Genomic DNA, 19508 nt, shown 5'->3' on the forward strand with positions numbered 1-19508 from the left:
TTTTCTTCTTCTTCTTCCTGGGTACTTTTTTGTCCGGGAATGATCTTGTAAACTGTTCGTCCGATGTAGGTAAAACCTTTTTAGGGTCAGTAGACATGTTATGTAGATTTGCGGAATCAAGGTCATTTTGCGCGCACATGCTTGCAAGAGCGTGCACGTGCAACACGTGAAATGACCAATATAATGGATATTGCCGTAACTTTTCTATTTTTTGATGAAATTTTTTGAAACTCATAATGTAAGGATACATTAGAAGTATAGACAAGATAGCATGGTCAAAATAGCAAGATCTCACGCGCATGCACGTGCGCTTCGCTCTGATTGGCTGAAACTAAAGTCTCAATATCTTTCTTGTTTCTTGTCATAATCCTTTGAAATTTTGAACATAGTGCTACATTATAAAGATCTACAGCATGATATAAAAGAATTTTCATAAAAGCATGCGCATGTGCGCGTGCTGCAATCTGATTGGCTGAAACTTTAAATGGCTATATATCCTTTGTTTTTCGACGAAATTCTTTGAAATTTAAAATATAGTCATGCATTAGGATAACCTACAATATCGTATAGAAAAAAATCATGAAATCACGCATTTGCATGTGTGCTGCAATCTGATTGGCTGAAACTTGAAATGGCTATAACTCCCTTGTTTTTCTACCGAACCGGATGGGATTTAGAACATAGATCGATGTAAGGGACTCCTACAAGAAGGTATGGTCATCATGCACGTGCACGCACGTGCGTGCATTTAGAACGAGTATAATTAAAAATACACTTGAATGAGTGATTTTTATTACTTTTGGACGGAATGCTTTAATATATAGTATATTAAAATATATAGATAGTGTAGACAAGATGATATGGTCATAACTCACATGCATTCACATGCGCTGGGGTGCAATGCAAAAATTGAATATAATTGGTATCCTTTTGGAAAAACGTTGTTAAAGTCAAAAATGCACAGAGTTTGTCTTATTTAATGAAGCTTATAGGGAATATGGCACCAAAAGGGAGTTGGGGAGCGTTTGGGGAACATCTGTAACGGTTCCCGTTACAATTAGCACTAGTTATTTGAAGAAATATTTAAGAAAATACGAAGAAAAAAAAAACAGTTGTCAATGTCAAAAGTCCATTGAAATTTTTTTACGCTCTAAAGGGATGGAAATTACAAGTGCCTTCAATTATTTCTCTTTAATAAAATCAAATTTTTGTTTATTTGTAATTTAGCCGATTTCTTAAAACATTTCATTCATTGTTTTTTTTTTTCATTTATTTATTCATTTGTTTATTTTTAAAGTAATACAAGTTACACGTTTTGCAAAAAGTCATGGGAGCGAAAATTCTTGATAAAATTTATACTCAGAGGAACGATAGGTGAAAAAAGAGAACTGCTCGCGATTGGAGTGGTTTGGTTGTCAAGTTGTCCGTCGATTTATGAATGTTATCAAAAACAAGTGTATGAAATATGTTACCTATGATAACCCTCTCTTCAGAACGTAAAGTCATGTGTTGTACTTAATCCTAATGGAGAATGAAGAGCTAAAGAACGATATAGCCGGAAATGGCCACGAAAAGATTTCAGAAATCAACAATGCTAATGTCCCCACAGTTTTAATCGAGGTAAGAAAAAAATACGATGTATCGTATCACGTTGTCTTTGTTTTTTTGTTCATCTGTTTTTCTGATCGAAAAATGTCAGGCGCCGTCTCTCGTTTGTCGTCTGTCAACTTTTCTTTTCAACTTCTCAAGAACCAATGGGCCAATTTCATCCAAAGTCGCCAAGATGACCCTTGTACGTTTGTTCAAAAGAAGGATGAAAGTCAGAAACAGTCTTTCTCATAATGAAGATGATTAAGAATTAATGAAAAAGTATGATGTTTAAAACAGCACAAAGCGGAGCAGCCCCTCGCAAAAAAGCTTACCTATAAATCAAGTCAGTATTCGTCATCGATCCCGATAACCTCTGGTTCCTACCGTGATAATTCACCTACAAACGAACACACACGCAATTGCGTTACTACATCCTCTTAGGATTAACATACAATGGGAAAACATATGAAAAAATGTTGTACTTTTTTCCCTTTAGATCAAAGCCATGATAAGTTTTATTTATTTAGAAGAATCGTCAAGTAGTGCAATTTCAAGAATAAGAGAAATCTGGAAAAATCTTTCAAAGATATGATTAGTTATACGATTTTTAGCTCACCTTAGCCGAAGGCTCAAGTGAGCTTTTCTGATCACATTTTGTCCGTCGTCCGTCCGTCCGTCCGTCTGTCTAGCTGTCCGTCTGTAAACTTCACATTTTCGACTTCTTCTCAAGAACCACCGGGCCAATTTTGACCAAACTTGGTACAAAGCATTCTTTGGTGAAGGGGAATTTAAATTGTTAAAATGAAGGGCCAAGTCTCCTCACAAGGGGAGATAATCAAGAAAAGACAAAAATAGGGTGGGGTCATTAAAAATCTTCTTCTCAAGAACCACTGGGTCAGAAAAGCTGAAACTTATGTGGAAGCATACTGGAGTAGTATACATTCTAAATTCTTCAAATCATGATGTGGGCGGGCCACAATTGGGAATCAAATTTTTACATAGAAATATATAGGGAAAAAAAATCTTCTTCTCAAGAACCACTGGGCCAGAAAAGCTGAAAGGTATGTGGAAGCATCCTGGGGTAGTGTACATTCTAAATTGTTCAAATAATGACCCTCGGGGGTAGGGCGGGGCCACAATGGGGAATCAAAAGTTTTGCATAGAAATATATGGGAAAAATCTTTGAAAATCTTCTTCAGAACCACTGGGTCAGAAAAGCTGAAAAACTTATATGGAAGCATCCTGGGATAGTGTAGATTCTAAATTGTTCAAATCATGACCCCCGGGGGTTGGGCGGGACCACAATGGGGAATCAAATTTTTACATAGACATATATAGGAAAAATCTTAGAAAATCTTCTACTCAAGAACCATTGGGCCAGTAAAGCTGAAACTTATGTGGAAGCATTCCGGGGTAGTGTACATTCTAAATTGTTCAAATCATGATCCCCGGGGGTAGGGCGGGGCCACAATGGGGAATCAAATTTTTACATAGAAATATATGAGAAAAATCTTTGAAAATCTTCTTCACAAGAACCACTGGGCCAGAAAAGCTGAAACTTATGTGGAAGCATCCTGGGGTAGTGTACATTCTAAATTGTTCAAATCATGACCTCCGAGGGTTGGGCGGGACCACAATAGGGAATCAAAGTTTTACATAGAAATATATAGGAAAAATATTTTAAAATCTTCTTCTCAAGAACCACTGGGCCAGAAAAGCTGAAACTTATCTGGAAGCATCCAGGGGTAGTGTTCATTCTAAATTGTTCTAATCATGACCCCTGGGGGTAGGGCGGGGCCAAAATGGGGAATCAATTTTTTACAATGGGGAATCAAAGCATCCTATAGTAGTGTAGATTTCAAATTGTCTAAATTATGATCAGTGGAGTAGGATGGGGTCACAATATGTTTTACAAGGGGGAAATCTGGTAAAGAACGGGATGGTCAAAGCTTCTCGGGTGAGCGATGTGGCCCATGGGCTTCTTGTTTGCTTTTTATATCGGTTTCATACCAAATTGCTCAGGTGAGCGATGTTGCCCAGTGGCCTCTAGTTTCAAACCGATAAGTAGTTATATTTTTTTAACAGAAGGAGGAAAATGTGGTGCCTGACGGTGGATGGGGCTGGTGGGTGGTGTTTGGGAGTTTCATTTGTCACTTCATTATTGGGGGCCTGGAGCGCTCATCTGGCCTGCTATACCTCTATTTCCTGGAGAGGTATAAGCAAACCGCGGCCGCTACTGCATGGGCGACAGCCATCCCCTCAGGAATCAGACTCTTATTGGGTATGTATAATCTCGTGGTTTTAGATATTTGTCTAATGTTGAATTTTTAATGCAAGTAGAATTTCATTGCATTTTTTCTAGACGCAGTTTTCGATGATTTTTTTTTACATAAATAAAAAAAGTTGAGCAAGGCATTTGTAGTTTGACATTTTTGTAAGTCCTAAAATAAACAGAACATTTGATGAACTGGAATGCAGAATTAAATGTAAAGAAGTAGTTGTTTTTTTTATTTCATTGTAGGTCCCATATGCAGCTTTCTCTGTAACAAGTTCTCCAGTAGGACAGTCGTAATAACAGGGTCCATCATATTCACCGTGACTCTGATCATAACGGCGTATTCTCCATCTTTGTACGTCAACTTTGCCGTTTTTGGATTTATAGGAGGTGCGTCTTCAAATCAGGCAAATAGAATTTTGTCATTTATACAATTTGTGTATAGCTTTCTGTTGTTTGAAATATAATGCTAAATGCATCATGTTTAAGGTTTTGGACGTAGTTTGTCATATGCCCCAGCCGTCACGATGGTGGGGACTTATTTCAACAAGAGAAGGGGCATTGCAATTGGTATGGCGACTTCTGGGGTGGGATTCGGATCGTTTGCCATTCCAGCAGTTGTAGAAGTAGCATTCCATTTCTACGCCTTTACCGGGGGATTTTATATTCTAGCGTGTTTTGCAGTCAATTTGTGTGTCTGTGGTATGCTGTTTAGACCTTTGGAGAAACAAAGACAACTTATGGCTTTTGACCAAAGGCAAGAAAATTGCACTTGACCTTTTCAACTTATTTCAAAATTTTACGAACAGTTGATGCATGCATATCTAGACCCAAATGCTACGGATGTACCTTATCACTTTTGATACAGTTTTGATACTTTACAGAAAAAATATTTAGCAAAACAGGTCCATGTTTGAATTAAGATTTATTGAAATTAAGCGTATTTCATAACTCTGCATGAATTTGAATAATTCAGATAGGTAGAGACATACAAAGTATACTAGTATTTCCTAAACAATCTTTGAGTCTCCCTGGGCCTTAAATGTGGATTGAACAAGATACGACTGCTTCACAAATACGTACATGTTACATTTACAGGAGAAAAAGTATAAAAGATGGTGCTGAAGTTCCACTAAAAGACACAAAAACATTTGTATCACATGACAGTTTAAATCAGCATTCCAATGACTTCAGTACTAGAGCGGAATTATCAAACGATGAAAAGATGGATCTCAAAAACACGGAAACTATGGTCGTTGTAGACAGTAGATTTACAGGAACAAGAGAGAAAGAACCACCATTACCCGATAATTCGGGCGAAGAAGAAGCATTGCAGAACGGATCTGTACAAAATAGGGACAGCAACAGAAAACGTAGATGCTGTGGTCTCTTTAAAACGGGGCCAAAATCTTCAGGTCCAAAGAAGACATATCTAGAATTTTCACTGTTGAAAGATTATCGCTATCTGTGTTTTTGCTTAGCTATTATGATGTTTACTCTCGCCTTCCAGTCTACCTTCGTGTTCCTTCCAGCCTATGGCAAACAAATAGGAACCACTGACATGGAGGCGGCGTATTTGGTGATCATCACTGGTGTTTTTGACGGGGTGGCAAGGCTTATATCAGGAACGGTTCTCGATCTGAAGAACGTCAAAAGATTCCGTGTGTATGTATACAACACTGTCATGTTCTTGGTGGGAGGGGTATCTTTTGTGATTCCCTTTACTCGGTCTTACAGCCAGCTGTGTGTGGTGTGCGGGGTTTATGGGTTCCTGATAGGTACCTACATTTCCCAGAAATCGGTCATCCTAGTGGACTTGCTAGGACCAGAAAAACTAGTCAACTCATTTGGAATTCTGATAGCCTTTCAAGGTGTGGGGATGCTCATAGGTCCACCTTTGTCAGGTAATGGAATATTTGCAACAAATTTTATTATTTGTCGTGGATTAAGTGTTAGTGCTAATATATTTTCTTTCCAAATTCAACGTAGGGCTTAAATTACCCTAGATTTCCAGAATACTACCTCAGGAACATAAAACATGTAATGACATAGCATCTAAAAACTTTTTTTTTAATTTCCAGGTTTTCTGAAAGATAATGTTGGAGGGTATGAAAACGCTTTTTATGTTGGAGGTAGTGCAATGTTTATGGGTGCCATCATTTTATTGATATCCAACATTCGTCACTTAACTATGTCTAGGAATAAGAAACAATGAAAGTTATATATGTTCATTGCTCACCTTAGCCAAAGGCTTAAGTGGGCTTTTTGTGGTCGAAAAGTGGCCTGTCCCTGTTCTTTTGTATTTCATGCATTGTTGGTAAACTTACCATCAAACCTCAATATGCATGTGTTATAAATTATTCTTTTAACTATATTTGTCAGAAAAAAAGAAAGTACATGTAACCTAGGTGAGTTGTTATAATTATTGAAAGAAGATGGGCAAATAAAGCGAGCAAAAATGCCTATTTTGAGGAAAAAAATGAATCTGAAATATTTTTGATAGTTCGTTTACCATAAACATATAATTTATGTTCATTTAATGTTCCTACCTAGATATTTTTCCCAATATATCAAGGCGCTATACTTTTCATTAAAAAAATCACAAATTTCTGAAACGCTATACTAGTACTTTAAGTAAAATCTTGCCCATTTCCCGAAACGTTATATCGTATGTGAAATCGAAACATGTTACAGTGTATTCTGTATTTTTGTAAAATAGAGTACATACACCAAAGAGAGAAGATTGATCAATTCTTCAAACTGGAACACATTTTTCCTCAAATGAATAAAGTTTTGTTCCATGTTTTGAAAGACTGAATGAAAAATTGAAACCCAGGATTTATTGCTTGCACTAAAAAACTATAAATATCACATTTTAAAATCAAAATAAAGAATGTTTTTCTGCTGAGAGAATTTTTACAAAAAGCAGGTTTATTTGTCTAAATTTTGAACCTTTTCAGTGATTTTATTTTTGTTTATTAAATTTATAAAATGAATATGATTTTCACATTTAAAGCTATGTATAGGCATTTTGTAAGCCTTGTTCGCCCATCTCCTTCGAAAAATATATATACTATGATTTATGACGTGTTATACACGTATGTTTTACGTGATATATAAATTTTATAAAAAAATGTATTTTTTTTTAACTGATATGTATTTTCTCAATCTTAAATTATGTATATTATTGTTAGTAGATTCACGAATTTTGTTTCTCATGCAATGTTTACTCTCCATGACTGTTGACTGAACTTGGTAAAATCATCGAGTATTCTGGATTTTAAAACAAGTTAGAGTATATTTTTATTATATACTTTATTTTTTTTTTTAGAGAAATATAAACTTGGTAATCGTTAATCAAGATGGTTTGACAACGTTTACACAAATTTTATAAATGACAATCATTGGTATAATTTGTTATTAACACTTATATATAAATGTTGAAAACGTTCTTAATGAAATCAAATAAAAATGTTACACTTCTAATGTTTTATAGTCTCCTGCTTTAACTGAAAGGAATGATGTTAATGTTTGACTTTCAAATAAGACTCTCATTGATTGTAGCTCCAAAGGTCATGGTCAGATACTAGTATGTATTCATGAATTCCTGAAGTATATTTTCCTTTACTGTTTAAAACATACTTTTCTTTGATCTACAGAAGACCCCTTTTGATTGTGAGGTCAATAGGTCAAGGTCAGAAATTATATATCTGCATAATTTAAATGATTTCCAGATATAACTTTTATAAAAGTATTTACTCCCTTTGACACAAAGAAGACCCCCTATCATTTTGCAGGCATTCGTGTGTCAGGAATGCTTGATTTGATTACAAATAAATTATAATTAATACCTTGTTGATTTCGATTTATTTTCTTTTTATTTAGTTTTGATTTGAGGTCGGATGAAGCTAACTGCATAAAAATGCCAACTGACATTTTCACTAAGGCAATTTTATGAACATTGAGAAGAGATCTATTTTTTAAGCTCATTTCATTTTTTTTTTTCATTTTCAACATAGGGTAACTGTCATTTTCTTCCAGGAAAATGTTCGAAGACAACTTTAAGTACTGATGAACAGAAAATTATTTGGGGAAATGCATACTAGTATATTGTGGAAATCAATTAATTTTATTCCTGATTTGATGTTAGATTGCTCTAACTGCATAAAAATGCCCAAGAATCAAAACTCTTCAGTATTTTGTATATAAAGCTAGGGGTTCTTAATAGCCATTGGCCGTATAACAGTACTTTCATAAATAGAGAATCCCGTGCACTTGCAAAAATCGGTAACCGATATTTTAGAACTATTGCATACAAATTTTTTAAATATACATTTACAGTACATATGTATATACAAATGCAAATATTTCTAAACAGAATTTTCCATTTTCTGGTGAATAAGATAGCCATCTGGCATATTTTATACCGTGCAGCTGGACAGGTGCTTTAGTAGGACGGAGTGGGGGATTTTATCGGATCGAAGAAAAGTAAAGTCAGTGGCCAGCTTAAGGCAATGTTGACAAATCGCTGACAAAATTTATGTTCATGTCAGCTTAACAAAGACATGATGTCCGAATAAACATAACCTTTTGTGATGCTTTAATGTATAGAGTTCAGATACCCGGTATTAAGATTATTAGTGAAACTGCCAAGGCGTAACTAGAGAATTCCTTATGTGTTATCGCGCGTTACATCTACGAAATGTAAATCCGTTTTATATACATTTACAATTCATGGGTAACATTTTTTGATTGCTCTGTTTTACGTGCAGACGGGGTGAGGATGTATAGATATCTTTATTCTTGAATTTCAATAATAAAAAAAAAACATGGATGCTGAAGAACAAAAATTTATTTGGCTGTTAGATGAAGACGAGATATCTACATCATCAGATGGTAGCTCGACACTTTGCACCATGTGTGTTGAAGAATCCGATTCAACGGCTGTTTTATATTGTGACGAATGTCAAGAAAACTTGTGTGAAATGTGTGTATTTTTTCATGGGAGGCAAAAAACAACTCAAAATCATGAGCTAACACACATTGAAAATTCAGGAACATCGGAAATAAGATATCTTCTATCAGATCTAGAAGGTGAAAAAACGGCGAATAGTAAGATGGATGATTTATTTGTAAAACACATCTCCGAAGAAATGGATTCTAAATCACTTTTGTTTGATCGTCTGATAAAACGGTGTGACGATGTAAAAATGGAAACAAATCTTCATTCTCAGGACATTTCAACCGAAATTAATTCCCATTTTGACAAATACATCGAATCTTTGGAGAAACACAGAACTGAACTTCTGAAGCAGACGAGAGAAATGTCTACGAAGCACACAGAATTTATTGCAAACCAACAATCGGTTCTCTCGAGTTTACAAGAAAATGTTGATGAAGTTAAGAAAATACTGAAGACAATGACCTCGGGGTTAGGTGGAAGCAGCGGGGATTGGAGTAGATTGTCCAAACTTTTGATGACTATACGGCAAGCCAAAGTTCACGTGACCTCTCCGGAAACAACATTTTGTCCAGATGCTGATGGTCCCATTATTGACCAATACCAGTTCTACGGACAAATATTCAGCGGACATTTGTGTCCAGCGAAATGCTATATAGATTGTTCTGGTAAGTTCCTTGTTTAAATTTGAATATGGTAAGAGTACATTCAGATATAGACACGGTGACATGTTTTGCCGGTGCATATATTAGAATACATGCATTCGTAGTTATATCAAAGCTCGAATGGGACGTAAAACAACATACAATCAATCAATTAATTAAAACTACACTCTTACAAAAGAAATTCAATGAAAATCTCATTTTATGTAGTGAAGAATCTGTAATATTGTTTGAGTGTGCATCAGTTTGCATACTGACAAAACTCGATTTACTTAGTTAATATATATTTAATCAATGTTAAGTTTATATTCATTTAAGTGTAAATGTGCATTTGATTTTTTTTAAGGGCTAGAGACAGCAAGGGTAAGACAGAAGGCATTAGTCATACTACATACTTTACAGCAGGAAGGAAAATCGTTTCCCTGCGAGGCAAAAGTCCGGGTAAAAATTCTAGAGCCATCAGGATCTCTTTGGTAAGTATACTATACATGGATTCTTTGTATGTGGAGTTTCAGTGCTCTTTCTACATTTTTTATTGAGAAAAGTTCTTAATTTTGGCAAGGAAAAGGGTTCAATATTCGTTGCTATTTGTTTAAAATTTTAATATTTTTTCCGAATTCAAAAGCACTAATATCGTTTTAAATTTAAAAAAAAAATCACTGAGTATCTTAACCTGTTTGTGTAATTTTACAAAAGTAAACCAAAAGAAGTAAGAAATAACATGGACGGAACTTGGATGATAGAGTTTTTACCATACGAAACTGGAAAACATGTGCTTCATGTCACAGTTGATGGACAGCCCATTAAAGTATGTTAATTTGACTTTTCTAAGGTCATTGGTTTATTCGACAAAAATGTGGTTTGTAATTGCAGTAAATGATCATTATCAGGAAAGTTGAATATTTTGTTTTCAGACGAAATCTGTGGTTTTCAATGTGAAACACGGTTGGCGAGAACACACTGGCAGATGGCACTGTTGTTCCGTTTGCTCCGAAAACAGGAGAAATGATGAACCGTGTACATACGGGTCTTCATTAGCAGGTTTATCATATGATTTATTTTTTAATATTCATGTATTAATTAATATGAATCATAAGTTTAAATTAAAAATTCCAAAAATCTGCATTTTTAGGCGACTACTGTTGCAACCATGACTCTGTCGTCCACCCTGGGGGCCCACATTGGACATGCTGTGGTAAACTAACGAAACACTCTGAATGTGATACATATACCTGGAGAAAAAGACGAAATCAGACTAGCCCATACAACAGACCACTGTCAAAATGCAGTTTTGATCTCAGTCTTATGAACTCTGTTATAAAGGAAGTTACCCTGTAAATATTGTCAATATTGTGAAATGACCATGACCTCTACATAAGTCTTGAATAAAATAATTTCTACACAAAATTTGGTAAAAAACTGCATCACAAAAGTTACTCAGTTGAGCGATGTGGCCCATGGGCCTCTTGTTTTTTTTACATAAGCATAGCATTACATAAGCATAGCATAATGATTATGGTGTTTTATTAACGAAAGATAAATATATAATGTTCAACATTAACAATAAAAAAATATTTTATACGATTATTGTCATTTGTTTCTTCATTGTTGTAATACAAATGACAGTTTTGCTGATGCACTTCCGGTTCGGCGGCTATGGATCTCTTAGAAATGCTCTTTCTATGGTGCTCACATAAATGGTTGACATCTGGAACAGGTGTTGTAAATATATCCATAAATGTATCCGTCGAATTCTCCTTTTTTCCCTGTAGAATTGGTATTTTGTTAAAAAAAATTATTGAAAAAGAGCGTACATGTACGTATATCGGTATATTAAAGCAAAAAAAGAGAATACCTTTTTGGGTATTCTGAGAAGTCGTTTCCTTCTAACGAACCTCACACCCACGATGCCTGTGATTATGATGAAGAGTATGGCCCCCATGATACCGAACAGTACCCCTGCGCTCCACTGGCACTCGTCAGAATAGTCGCCACAGTTGTTGATACCGTCACACTGGAGGAGGGAGGAGATACACCGACTTACACTCCTGCTCTTCATCACAGGGCACTGTTAATCATTTAAAAGGCAATGGAGGTGGTTAGCAAAACAACATTAAAGTTATATTCAGCGCAAGAAAGCATTACTACCAAAGGTTATATAATTTTCATGCCCCCGTAAACGAAGTTTCGGGAGTATACAGTTTTGTCCTGCCCGTCCGTCTGTCTGTGTGCCTAGCTGTCTGTCTGCCTGTCTGTTTGCCCATAACTTTTGAGTGGATGGGGCAATTGTTTTCATATTTCATAAGTGTATTCTTTGTGACAAGACCTTTCTTTGGGTACCACCAAATTTGACCTCTTGACCTTGGAGTTTGACCTACTTTTACAAAGAAAATACCACACTTTAACATTTGCCAGAACTTTTGAACCCTTGGAGCTAGGGTTTTCATACTTCATATGTATATTCATTGTGACAAGACCTCTCAGTGGGTACATGTATAAATATTTTCGACCTTTTGACATTGACCTTAGAGTTTGACCCACTTTTTCAAAACTTTATCCATGGCCATTATTTTTGAACAGTTAGAACTAGGGCTTTCACAGTTCACAGGTGTAATCCTTGTAACAACGTCTTCCTTTGGGTACCAACACGTTTGACTTTTGACCTTGACCTTCGGAGTTTGACATGCATTTGAGAAGATAAGCTGCCATACGGAGGGGTTGGGGCATCAGTGTTTCACAAACACATCTTGTTTTTAATTTGATAAATTTCATCACTCTAAATACAAAAATGATTTTATACCTTTTCTGAAAGTTGTGAGAATAATTTCAAAACCATCTCTGACGTCGTAAAAATCGCTGCGAAACGTCATTAACACCTGTTGACCTTCTGAAACATAAGAACCTGGCGGTCTCTCCTTCCCACATATCCTGGAAGGCAACCCTGAAAAATATATTGTGAACTCAATGACCAAACGTTTTGCAAACAACGCGTGCATACTAGTATTTAAATTCGGTTGGCAGAAGTGTAAATTTGCAATTTCAATAATGTACATTTATACGGTGTTTTGTTTCTGACTACTATAGTATTTTCTCTAGAGAAGTAGAGAGGTGTTCGCCTACATCCAAAAGGTTGTCATCGTCACAGAGGGGTTCAAACTCAATATCCAACCTCTTAAACACGATGATGAAGCGATAGGGCTCCATTGTCTCGATTATTAATTGACAGTTAGAGTTGAGTGCGTAATTATTCCGGAAAGTCTGTTGGATGTTTGCAATGTGAAAAATTCGTCCATCCAATTTTATGATTCTGCCACATTGTTCGTCCATTGCATCTGCAAAACAAAAGGTGCATGAAGCATTTAAAGAATCACGAATGCTTCCAGGGATTTACTAGTACGTGGAAATTGAAGGGGGTGGGGGTAATCAAACTATTCTCTTGATGAGGGTGAAAGGAAGGAGTGTTATAATCTATTTACATGTAATGCAATTTTTGCAGGGAAAACTTAATTTTTATGACCCCTTAATCGAAGATTCGGGGTATAGAGTTGTTCCCTGTCCGTCTGTCTGTGTGTCAGTAAAACCTCTAACCTTGTCGATAACTTTTGATTGATTGGGGTTTTGGCTTTCATATTTCACAAGTACATTCCCTGTGACATGGTCTATCTTTGAATTCCAAAATATTTGACTTTGATCTGGGGTTTTACCCACTTTCGCCAAAAAATTACCAAACTTTAATCTTGGTCATAACTTTTGAACAATTGTTGACATGGCTTAATTGTATCAGTCCTTTTCCATGCCAGATGAAACATTTTTTTACCTTTTTACATTGATCTTTGTGTTTGGTACAATTAAAAAGATGAACTTAACTTTTGAATAGTTATTACTGGTGTCTTCATATTTCCTATGTACTACCTTGTGACAAGACCTTCCTTTGGATACCAACAAATTGACCTTGAAGTTTGACCTACATTTAAAAAACTTTATCCTGGACCATAACTTTTGAACAGTTGACCAGTGCAAGAACTAAGATATTTCAATGACATATTAGTATTTCTGATGACAAGGTATTTCCCTGGGAACTTTAATTTGACCCTTTGATCTTGACCTTGGAGTTTGACCTACTTTTGCAAAAGCTTGGCCATACTTTTGAACGGTTGGTTCTTAAATTTCATATTTCACATGTATATTCATTTAAGTCCTGTCTTTGGGTAACAATATTTTTATCTCTTGACCTTGATCTTGACTTGCATTTATAAAACTTTAACCCTCGCTGAAATCTGTCATACGAGGGCATCAGTGTTTCACAAAAACATCTTTTTTTTTTAGAATCGAAAAAAGAAAACTGCACTTATCACACATTAAATCATACGTATGCTTGAAACATTAAAAAAAAAAACCCAGATGTTTAACTTACATTTCTTTCCGAAGAGAACTGTTGGTAAACCAAGAATGCAGACAATTGCAGCCATAAACGCTATTCCGTGATCAGCTAAATTCATATTCTGTAAAAAAAGTGAATTATACTTTATATAAACAAGAACATGTTAATTTCATCAGTCTATAAGTACATATCTACTGTATATTACAGACATACCTTGATAGTATAGGTATTTCCGGAGACATGCAGTCAACCCTCACCGGCCTAATGGGTTTTGTTTCACAAACGGAGCGTAATGACAGGGTTATATTTATCTTTCTCCGACCCTCGGAAACATGCCATACTATATACTGCTTTACGACATATGGACAATTATTCAATCGTCTTAGTTAAGTCGTAAACAATCTGGTGGTCAACAGAAAAACTTTCGATCGAAAATTATTGAAAAACAACTTAACAAAGTAACACGTGTTAGGATGTTAGGATTAAAATTCTTGGTAATGACAATGCGTCAACTTCATTGTCAAAACATGCCATTTGTGTAACTTTAACATGTTTAAAATATTTCTAATCAATTAAAGTCATTGTCATGTTCTTTATTAGAGCTAATGAGGACTTGACGTGCAAAAACTCCCATAAATGTTCAATACTTGGTAATTGCGAGGTTGTGTACGATATTTACAAGAAAAATTCAGATTAATTTATTTTATGAGCGAATGAATGGATAATAAACAGTGGTGGATTTACGGACAGACGATACGTTCCTAAAAATATTTATAATTTTTTCTAAAATATTGCTACATGTACTTTTAATAACATGTTTAAAACACAAATAATTGAGATACATGTACTTCGTCAAGTATATAAGCAGGAAACCATGTTGATGTTTAGAACTTTAGCTTTTTGATTTCTTTAGACAATTTAAGAATCCCGTTTAAAAATCATTAGGTAAAATTAATTCTACACTTTTTATATCCCCTGCAAACGAAGTTGGGGGAGGGGGGTATATAGGAATCAGCTTGTCCATTTGTCCATCTGTCTGTGCAAACTTGTCCGGTACATTTCTTATGGCGGAACATAAGAATCTGTTACTTCACACAAAGATTGCTCATGACCTAAGGATGTGCCATGACCTTGACCTAAGGTCATTTGGGCAAGTTAAAGGTCATTGAAAGAAAAATATTCCTAATTCATGTTTCGTCCATGCCTTTCTCTTGTAAAGAAAAACTTGAATCTACGACTTCACATAAAGATTGCATACGACCTGAGGGTATGTCATGACCTTGACCCAAAGTCATTGTGAAAGTTCAAGGTCACTAAAAAAGTGCATAATTTGTGTCTGGTCCACATCTTTCTTATGGATAAGCTTGGTGGGTTCCTCTTTTATACAAAGATTTCTTATGACCTGATGGTGTAAGCATGACTTTGACTCAAGGTCATTTCTGCAAATTCAAGGTCATGGAAAGAAAAATGCTCATTAACTCATGTCCAGTCCATATTTTTCTTATGGATAAATGTGGTGAGTTCCCATTTTACACTAAGATTGCTCATGACCTGAGGGTGTGTCATGAGCTTGACCCAAAATCATTTGTGCAAGTTCAAGGTCACTAAAGAAAAAAGTACATAATTAGTGTCTGGTCCATATCTTTCTAATGGATAAGATTGGTAGGTTCCTATTATACAAATATTGCTTATGACCTGAGGATGTGATATGACCTTGACTCAAGGTCTGCTTTAAAAGGAATTTTCATAATTCATATACATGTGTATTGATAACTTTTAGTTCTCTTTGATAATTATGAAAGAAACAAATGATGTTGAATCCCTTTAACTAAAAATAGACCCGTACTGACTTTGAGGCCAAAGCTGAAACACAACATCACAAGTTCATTTATGAGATTTTTTAATTTTGGCTTTTGTAGAGGATATGCCTTTACAGTGAGTATAAAGTTCTTTTCTTTATGATAATGCAAATCTTGGCATAAAACGGTTGTCAAAATCGTCCAAAACCAATTACTTCTTTTTTCCTTTGAAAAATTATTGCAAAAAATACATTGATGCATATTTACCAGTACATGTGTATTGAGAAGTATCTTAATAACTGTATACATTGAAACAGTTTTCAATGACAAAAAACAAACAAACAAACAAAAAACATTTTCTGTAGTATCTAATATTTCATTGGATATATCTTCTTTATTTTTTTCTTTATCCATTAATTCTTTTGTCAGGCTGGAAACAATATAACCCAGATAATTAATACATCTTGAGCCCTCAGGCACACTTCCATTAAAAGAACAATTAAACAAAGCAGTCTCTTCTCCCATCATTTTCCATTTAGAGCTGTAGTAAAGTGGGTTCTTCATGAGTGCATAGGCAGTGCTATAATAAAATACATATATTCTATATGAGATCAACCAGCTAGGTCACTGATGCATCCTCCCCAGTGTTCAGCCCCTCATCCTTCTCAGTGTTGGCCCCCTCACCCTCCTGTGGTGTACTGTCTTTTAGCTTTGCAGTTTTATATGACTGAACTGCTCTTTGTGTGTTGAGCTGACGCTTTCTAATCATTTCAAATCTTTGGACCTTTTTCACCTCTGTGACCTCTGGGGGTTCAGGGGTCACTAACCCTTCTGTTATCTTGTAGTATACTGTGGTGGTGTCAGCATCACAGATAGCTAAGGTTATTCTGAAAAAAAACCCCAAAAAATTTAACAAATAAAATTATAACATAAAAAAAAATGTATGATGAAAACTTTTAAAAGTCTATGAAGTAGAAAACATGTCAGTGTGTAAAAAAATTCTTCCAGCACCTCTCTCTCTCTCTCTCTCTCTCTCTCTTTCTCTCTCTCTCTCTCTCTCTCTCTCTCTGTGCAAATACCAGTAATTAATCTACTTTCCTGCATTTATTTTTGAAAAGAATAGCTTTATGTATCTCCTCCTCTCTCTACTGTGAGCAAGTAGACCTAAGCTACAACATACCCATGAGTTTCATATCCATCAACTTTAATTTTCTTTAGATACTGTTGTAGGCAGTGTGTGCTGATACTGTCTGAACTCAAAAGTGGCAAAATAATTTCTCTGGCTTCCTCTCTTGTGGGATGACCTGAGATGAAGGCCAGGTCAAGGTCTTTACATCCATGCAGCTTTACATTCCACCATCCTCTCACTGAAAAAAAATATCAAATTATTATGGCAATATAACATTAAAATTAAATCTTTAATTATCTATCTTATTATAACACTAAAATTTAGTATATTATTTCCTTTTTTCAGCAAAAAGTTATTTCTCTCTCATTTACCATCCACAAAATGCAAGGGTTTCTGAGTTCACTCATGGCTCATGGACATGAGGGGACTCATGATAATGCAGAACCCAAAGTTGTGAGGATGCTCGATGTACATGGGTAGTTTTCTCCGTAGTGTGTATGTTAATTACCTTCACATAAGTCTAGGTACACATTAAAAGTTGTTCTCATCTGCACTAAATTTTTCAAACCAAAGCTTTCCAATTCTTTGAACTAAAAAAGTGAAAAGAGAAAGTCTATATTTAGTCAAAAGATAAGCAGTTGGTAAGTAACTTTAAATAATTAAATAATATACAAATATATTCAAAGATTATTATCTTTTAATCACCTTCACATGATCGTATGGTGTGAAACTCTCTTCCATGCCGTTTTCTACTTTCTTTTTATTCTAAAAATAGCAGAGGGTGTTTTCCACTTATTGTTTATAAATTGTAAATCTCGCGAGAACATCGCCAACTTTGACCAATCAAGAGACGTCCAGCATACGTCACATGCTGTAGTTTTCTAAAATTAGCAGTGTTGTTTGTTGCCATTAGTGGTGCAATAGTCAGTCTGAAAACCAGTTATAAAAAATTAAAGCAATGTTGTCACACCGGCATTTTCCTGTAAAACATCGAACAAGTCATCAGCTGTGAAATGGAAGCCCTCTTACTCCCTCAAATCCATTCGTTTGGGCATCATCAAAGGGAAGGCGCTATGATGTGCTACAGCCCTGTTTCTACATTTGGCGATGATTTCACCCTAATTCTTCGCCAAAATACGCTTCCTCAGGAGAGCAAATTTAATCCGGGAGAATCAGAAGAAATGCAGCCACTTTCTAAGATGGAAGAAACTATTGATTCATTCACATTTATAGAAGATACAACCACATCAAATGAAAAGGAGGAAAATAAAAGACTTGAGGAGGACAAAAAGGTCGAAATTGTTCCAGACACAGGCAGGAGGTATAAGAAGTGTGAAATTCCTGATGATATTTTAGAAAAGTATGGTTCAAAATCACGCAAAAAGACAAAGAAGAAGGAAAAGATTGAGAAAAAGGGAAAGAGATGGAAATACTTACCTAATGATGAAATGGGATTTAAAATCTCACTCTTTCCTAGACCAGTGTGTGACAATGTTAGTATTGATTGTGATGCCCAGGAGCTTTACTTGAAGATTGAGAATGAATGTGATGAAATGGAGAGATTGACTGAGAAATTTGAAGAATTCCAAGAGATGGAGGGATGTATGAGTGGAAATATGAAAATAGAAATCCGTGCTGATCGGGACAGAAAAGTGGAGAAAGCGCACAAACAAATAAAAACCAAACATTGTCTTAGCATTCAGAACAATAATGGACGAAAACATCTATACATTAATCACAGAGTTTACAAACTAATGTCTATGGAAATCACAATAAGCCTTAATTGTATGCCAAGTAGAAAGAAAGAGAAGATAACTTTAAGCAGAGAAGAATTAAAGAAGACCAAAACCATAAAACCAAAAGGTTCCCATTCTGATGTGGTAGCTCCACGCCCCCCACCTCAAAACCTGGCCTATGCTCTAGATAATTACAACGCCCCCTCAGACTTTGACAGTGCTGTAGTAAACATTCTGATCGGATTGCAACACCGAGACCTTACCCCTGAGGATTATGAATTACTACTCAGACTGGATGAACAAGTGGCCCCTAAAACTGTGTCATCCACCACCATTAAAAACTTTAAAACAGAGACTATTGATGAGACTTCAGCTGGTGCCTTGTGTGCTATTTGTATGGAGGTCTATGAAATAGGCCAGACTCGTAAATTTCTTCCCTGTAATCATGAGTTTCACTCCAGCTGTATTGAGATGTGGCTAACTAACTCTTCTGTGAACTGTCCAATTGATAATTTACCAGTGGAACCATCTTGATAAAATGTATTAATTAATCCACATTGCATATTTAATTTATATGTGTATACTTAAACTTTTACAAGATATAATAAAGGATAAAATATATGTAAAGACTGAATTCAGCTTTAAGCAGTGGATTTTGATATCAAATAAGATAATATTTAATAAATAATAAATTTAAGATTGTTTTATTTTCTTTCAACTGATTTTTTGTCAGCTTCATTTCATTCTATATCCGGGGTTGTTCCTAAGCCTGGGTGCCCGGGAATTTCCCTGCCAATTATGACATAATTACCCCGTTATTTTGGTACTCCCTCTCATCCCATTGTTAGGGGAGAAAACCCCCAGAGCACCTTCTATTTTTTCAACGTCCTCTGCTATTTCAAATTTTTAGGGACAACCCTGCACATCGCTTTTGAATTGCTTGTATTGATTTTAAAGAACATCATACATAAACTCC

General features: G+C 35.4%; 4 protein-coding genes and 1 pseudogene across 6 annotated transcripts; 3 read left to right on the forward strand and 2 right to left on the reverse strand.

Moving 5' to 3' along the window:
* The first annotated feature begins 1493 nt into the window (after positions 1 to 1493).
* LOC134246006 (monocarboxylate transporter 10-like) lies at positions 1494 to 7351 on the forward strand. Its single transcript, XM_062728256.1, has 6 exons — positions 1494 to 1620; positions 3676 to 3871; positions 4112 to 4255; positions 4355 to 4622; positions 4964 to 5769; positions 5947 to 7351. Exons 1-6 carry the CDS (start codon positions 1525 to 1527, stop codon positions 6078 to 6080), a joined length of 1644 nt encoding a protein of 547 aa, XP_062584240.1. The 5' UTR covers positions 1494 to 1524; the 3' UTR covers positions 6081 to 7351.
* A 783-nt stretch (positions 7352 to 8134) lies between these two features.
* Positions 8135 to 10897, forward strand: LOC134246008 (E3 ubiquitin-protein ligase TRIM45-like). 3 transcript variants are annotated; one of them, XM_062728258.1, is made up of 5 exons: positions 8136 to 9493; positions 9834 to 9960; positions 10184 to 10295; positions 10402 to 10504; positions 10620 to 10897. In XM_062728258.1, exons 1-5 carry the CDS (start codon positions 8695 to 8697, stop codon positions 10823 to 10825), a joined length of 1347 nt encoding a protein of 448 aa, XP_062584242.1. In that variant the 5' UTR covers positions 8136 to 8694; the 3' UTR covers positions 10826 to 10897. The 3 variants fall into 3 exon arrangements, with proteins under 3 accessions (XP_062584243.1, XP_062584242.1, XP_062584241.1); XM_062728257.1 differs by having other exon boundaries at positions 8139 to 9493; positions 10402 to 10528; XM_062728259.1 differs by lacking the exon at positions 10402 to 10504 and having other exon boundaries at positions 8135 to 9493.
* A 97-nt stretch (positions 10898 to 10994) lies between these two features.
* Positions 10995 to 14328, reverse strand: LOC134246010 (uncharacterized; annotated as a pseudogene).
* Positions 14329 to 15751: 1423 nt separating this feature from the next.
* Positions 15752 to 17608, reverse strand: LOC134246012 (tRNA-splicing endonuclease subunit Sen15-like). Its single transcript, XM_062728262.1, has 4 exons — positions 17502 to 17608; positions 17305 to 17386; positions 16848 to 17034; positions 15752 to 16554 (listed from the first exon to the last, which is right to left on the reverse strand). Exons 1-4 carry the CDS (start codon positions 17535 to 17537, stop codon positions 16287 to 16289), a joined length of 573 nt encoding a protein of 190 aa, XP_062584246.1. The 5' UTR covers positions 17538 to 17608; the 3' UTR covers positions 15752 to 16286.
* Positions 17609 to 17678: 70 nt separating this feature from the next.
* Positions 17679 to 19159, forward strand: LOC134246011 (uncharacterized). The gene has a single exon (XM_062728260.1). The coding sequence runs from the start codon at positions 17810 to 17812 to the stop codon at positions 19064 to 19066; it is 1257 nt and encodes a 418-aa protein (XP_062584244.1). The 5' UTR covers positions 17679 to 17809; the 3' UTR covers positions 19067 to 19159.
* The last annotated feature ends 349 nt before the right edge of the window (positions 19160 to 19508 follow it).

This window comes from Saccostrea cucullata, unplaced genomic scaffold, assembly GCF_032062105.1.
Source record: "Saccostrea cucullata isolate Sc308-1 unplaced genomic scaffold, CSIRO_AGI_Scuc_v1 ctg342, whole genome shotgun sequence".
In the NCBI taxonomy this organism is placed as follows: domain Eukaryota; kingdom Metazoa; phylum Mollusca; class Bivalvia; order Ostreida; family Ostreidae; genus Saccostrea; species Saccostrea cuccullata.

Bases quoted from the DNA above. Each gene is read 5' to 3' on its own strand.
- LOC134246011 (XM_062728260.1), top strand. From the start codon at position 17,810: ATGGAAGCCCTCTTACTCCCTCAAATCCATTCGTTTGGGCATCATCAA.
- LOC134246008 (XM_062728257.1), top strand. From the start codon at position 8,695: ATGGATGCTGAAGAACAAAAATTTATTTGGCTGTTAGATGAAGACGAG. The intron at 9,494-9,833 runs GTAAGTTCCTTG...ATTTTTTTTAAG, and splicing joins ATGCTATATAGATTGTTCTG to GGCTAGAGACAGCAAGGGTA. The intron at 10,296-10,401 runs GTATGTTAATTT...TTTTGTTTTCAG, and splicing joins TTGATGGACAGCCCATTAAA to ACGAAATCTGTGGTTTTCAA.
- LOC134246006 (XM_062728256.1), top strand. From the start codon at position 1,525: ATGGAGAATGAAGAGCTAAAGAACGATATAGCCGGAAATGGCCACGAA. The intron at 3,872-4,111 runs GTATGTATAATC...ATTTCATTGTAG, and splicing joins AGGAATCAGACTCTTATTGG to GTCCCATATGCAGCTTTCTC. The intron at 4,256-4,354 runs GTGCGTCTTCAA...ATCATGTTTAAG, and splicing joins CGTTTTTGGATTTATAGGAG to GTTTTGGACGTAGTTTGTCA.
- LOC134246012 (XM_062728262.1), bottom strand. From the start codon at position 17,537: ATGGAAGAGAGTTTCACACCATACGATCATGTGAAG. The intron at 17,035-17,304 runs GTAATTAACATA...ATTTTTTTTCAG, and splicing joins GTACCTAGACTTATGTGAAG to TGAGAGGATGGTGGAATGTA. The intron at 16,555-16,847 runs GTATGTTGTAGC...GTTTTTTTTCAG, and splicing joins GATGGATATGAAACTCATGG to AATAACCTTAGCTATCTGTG.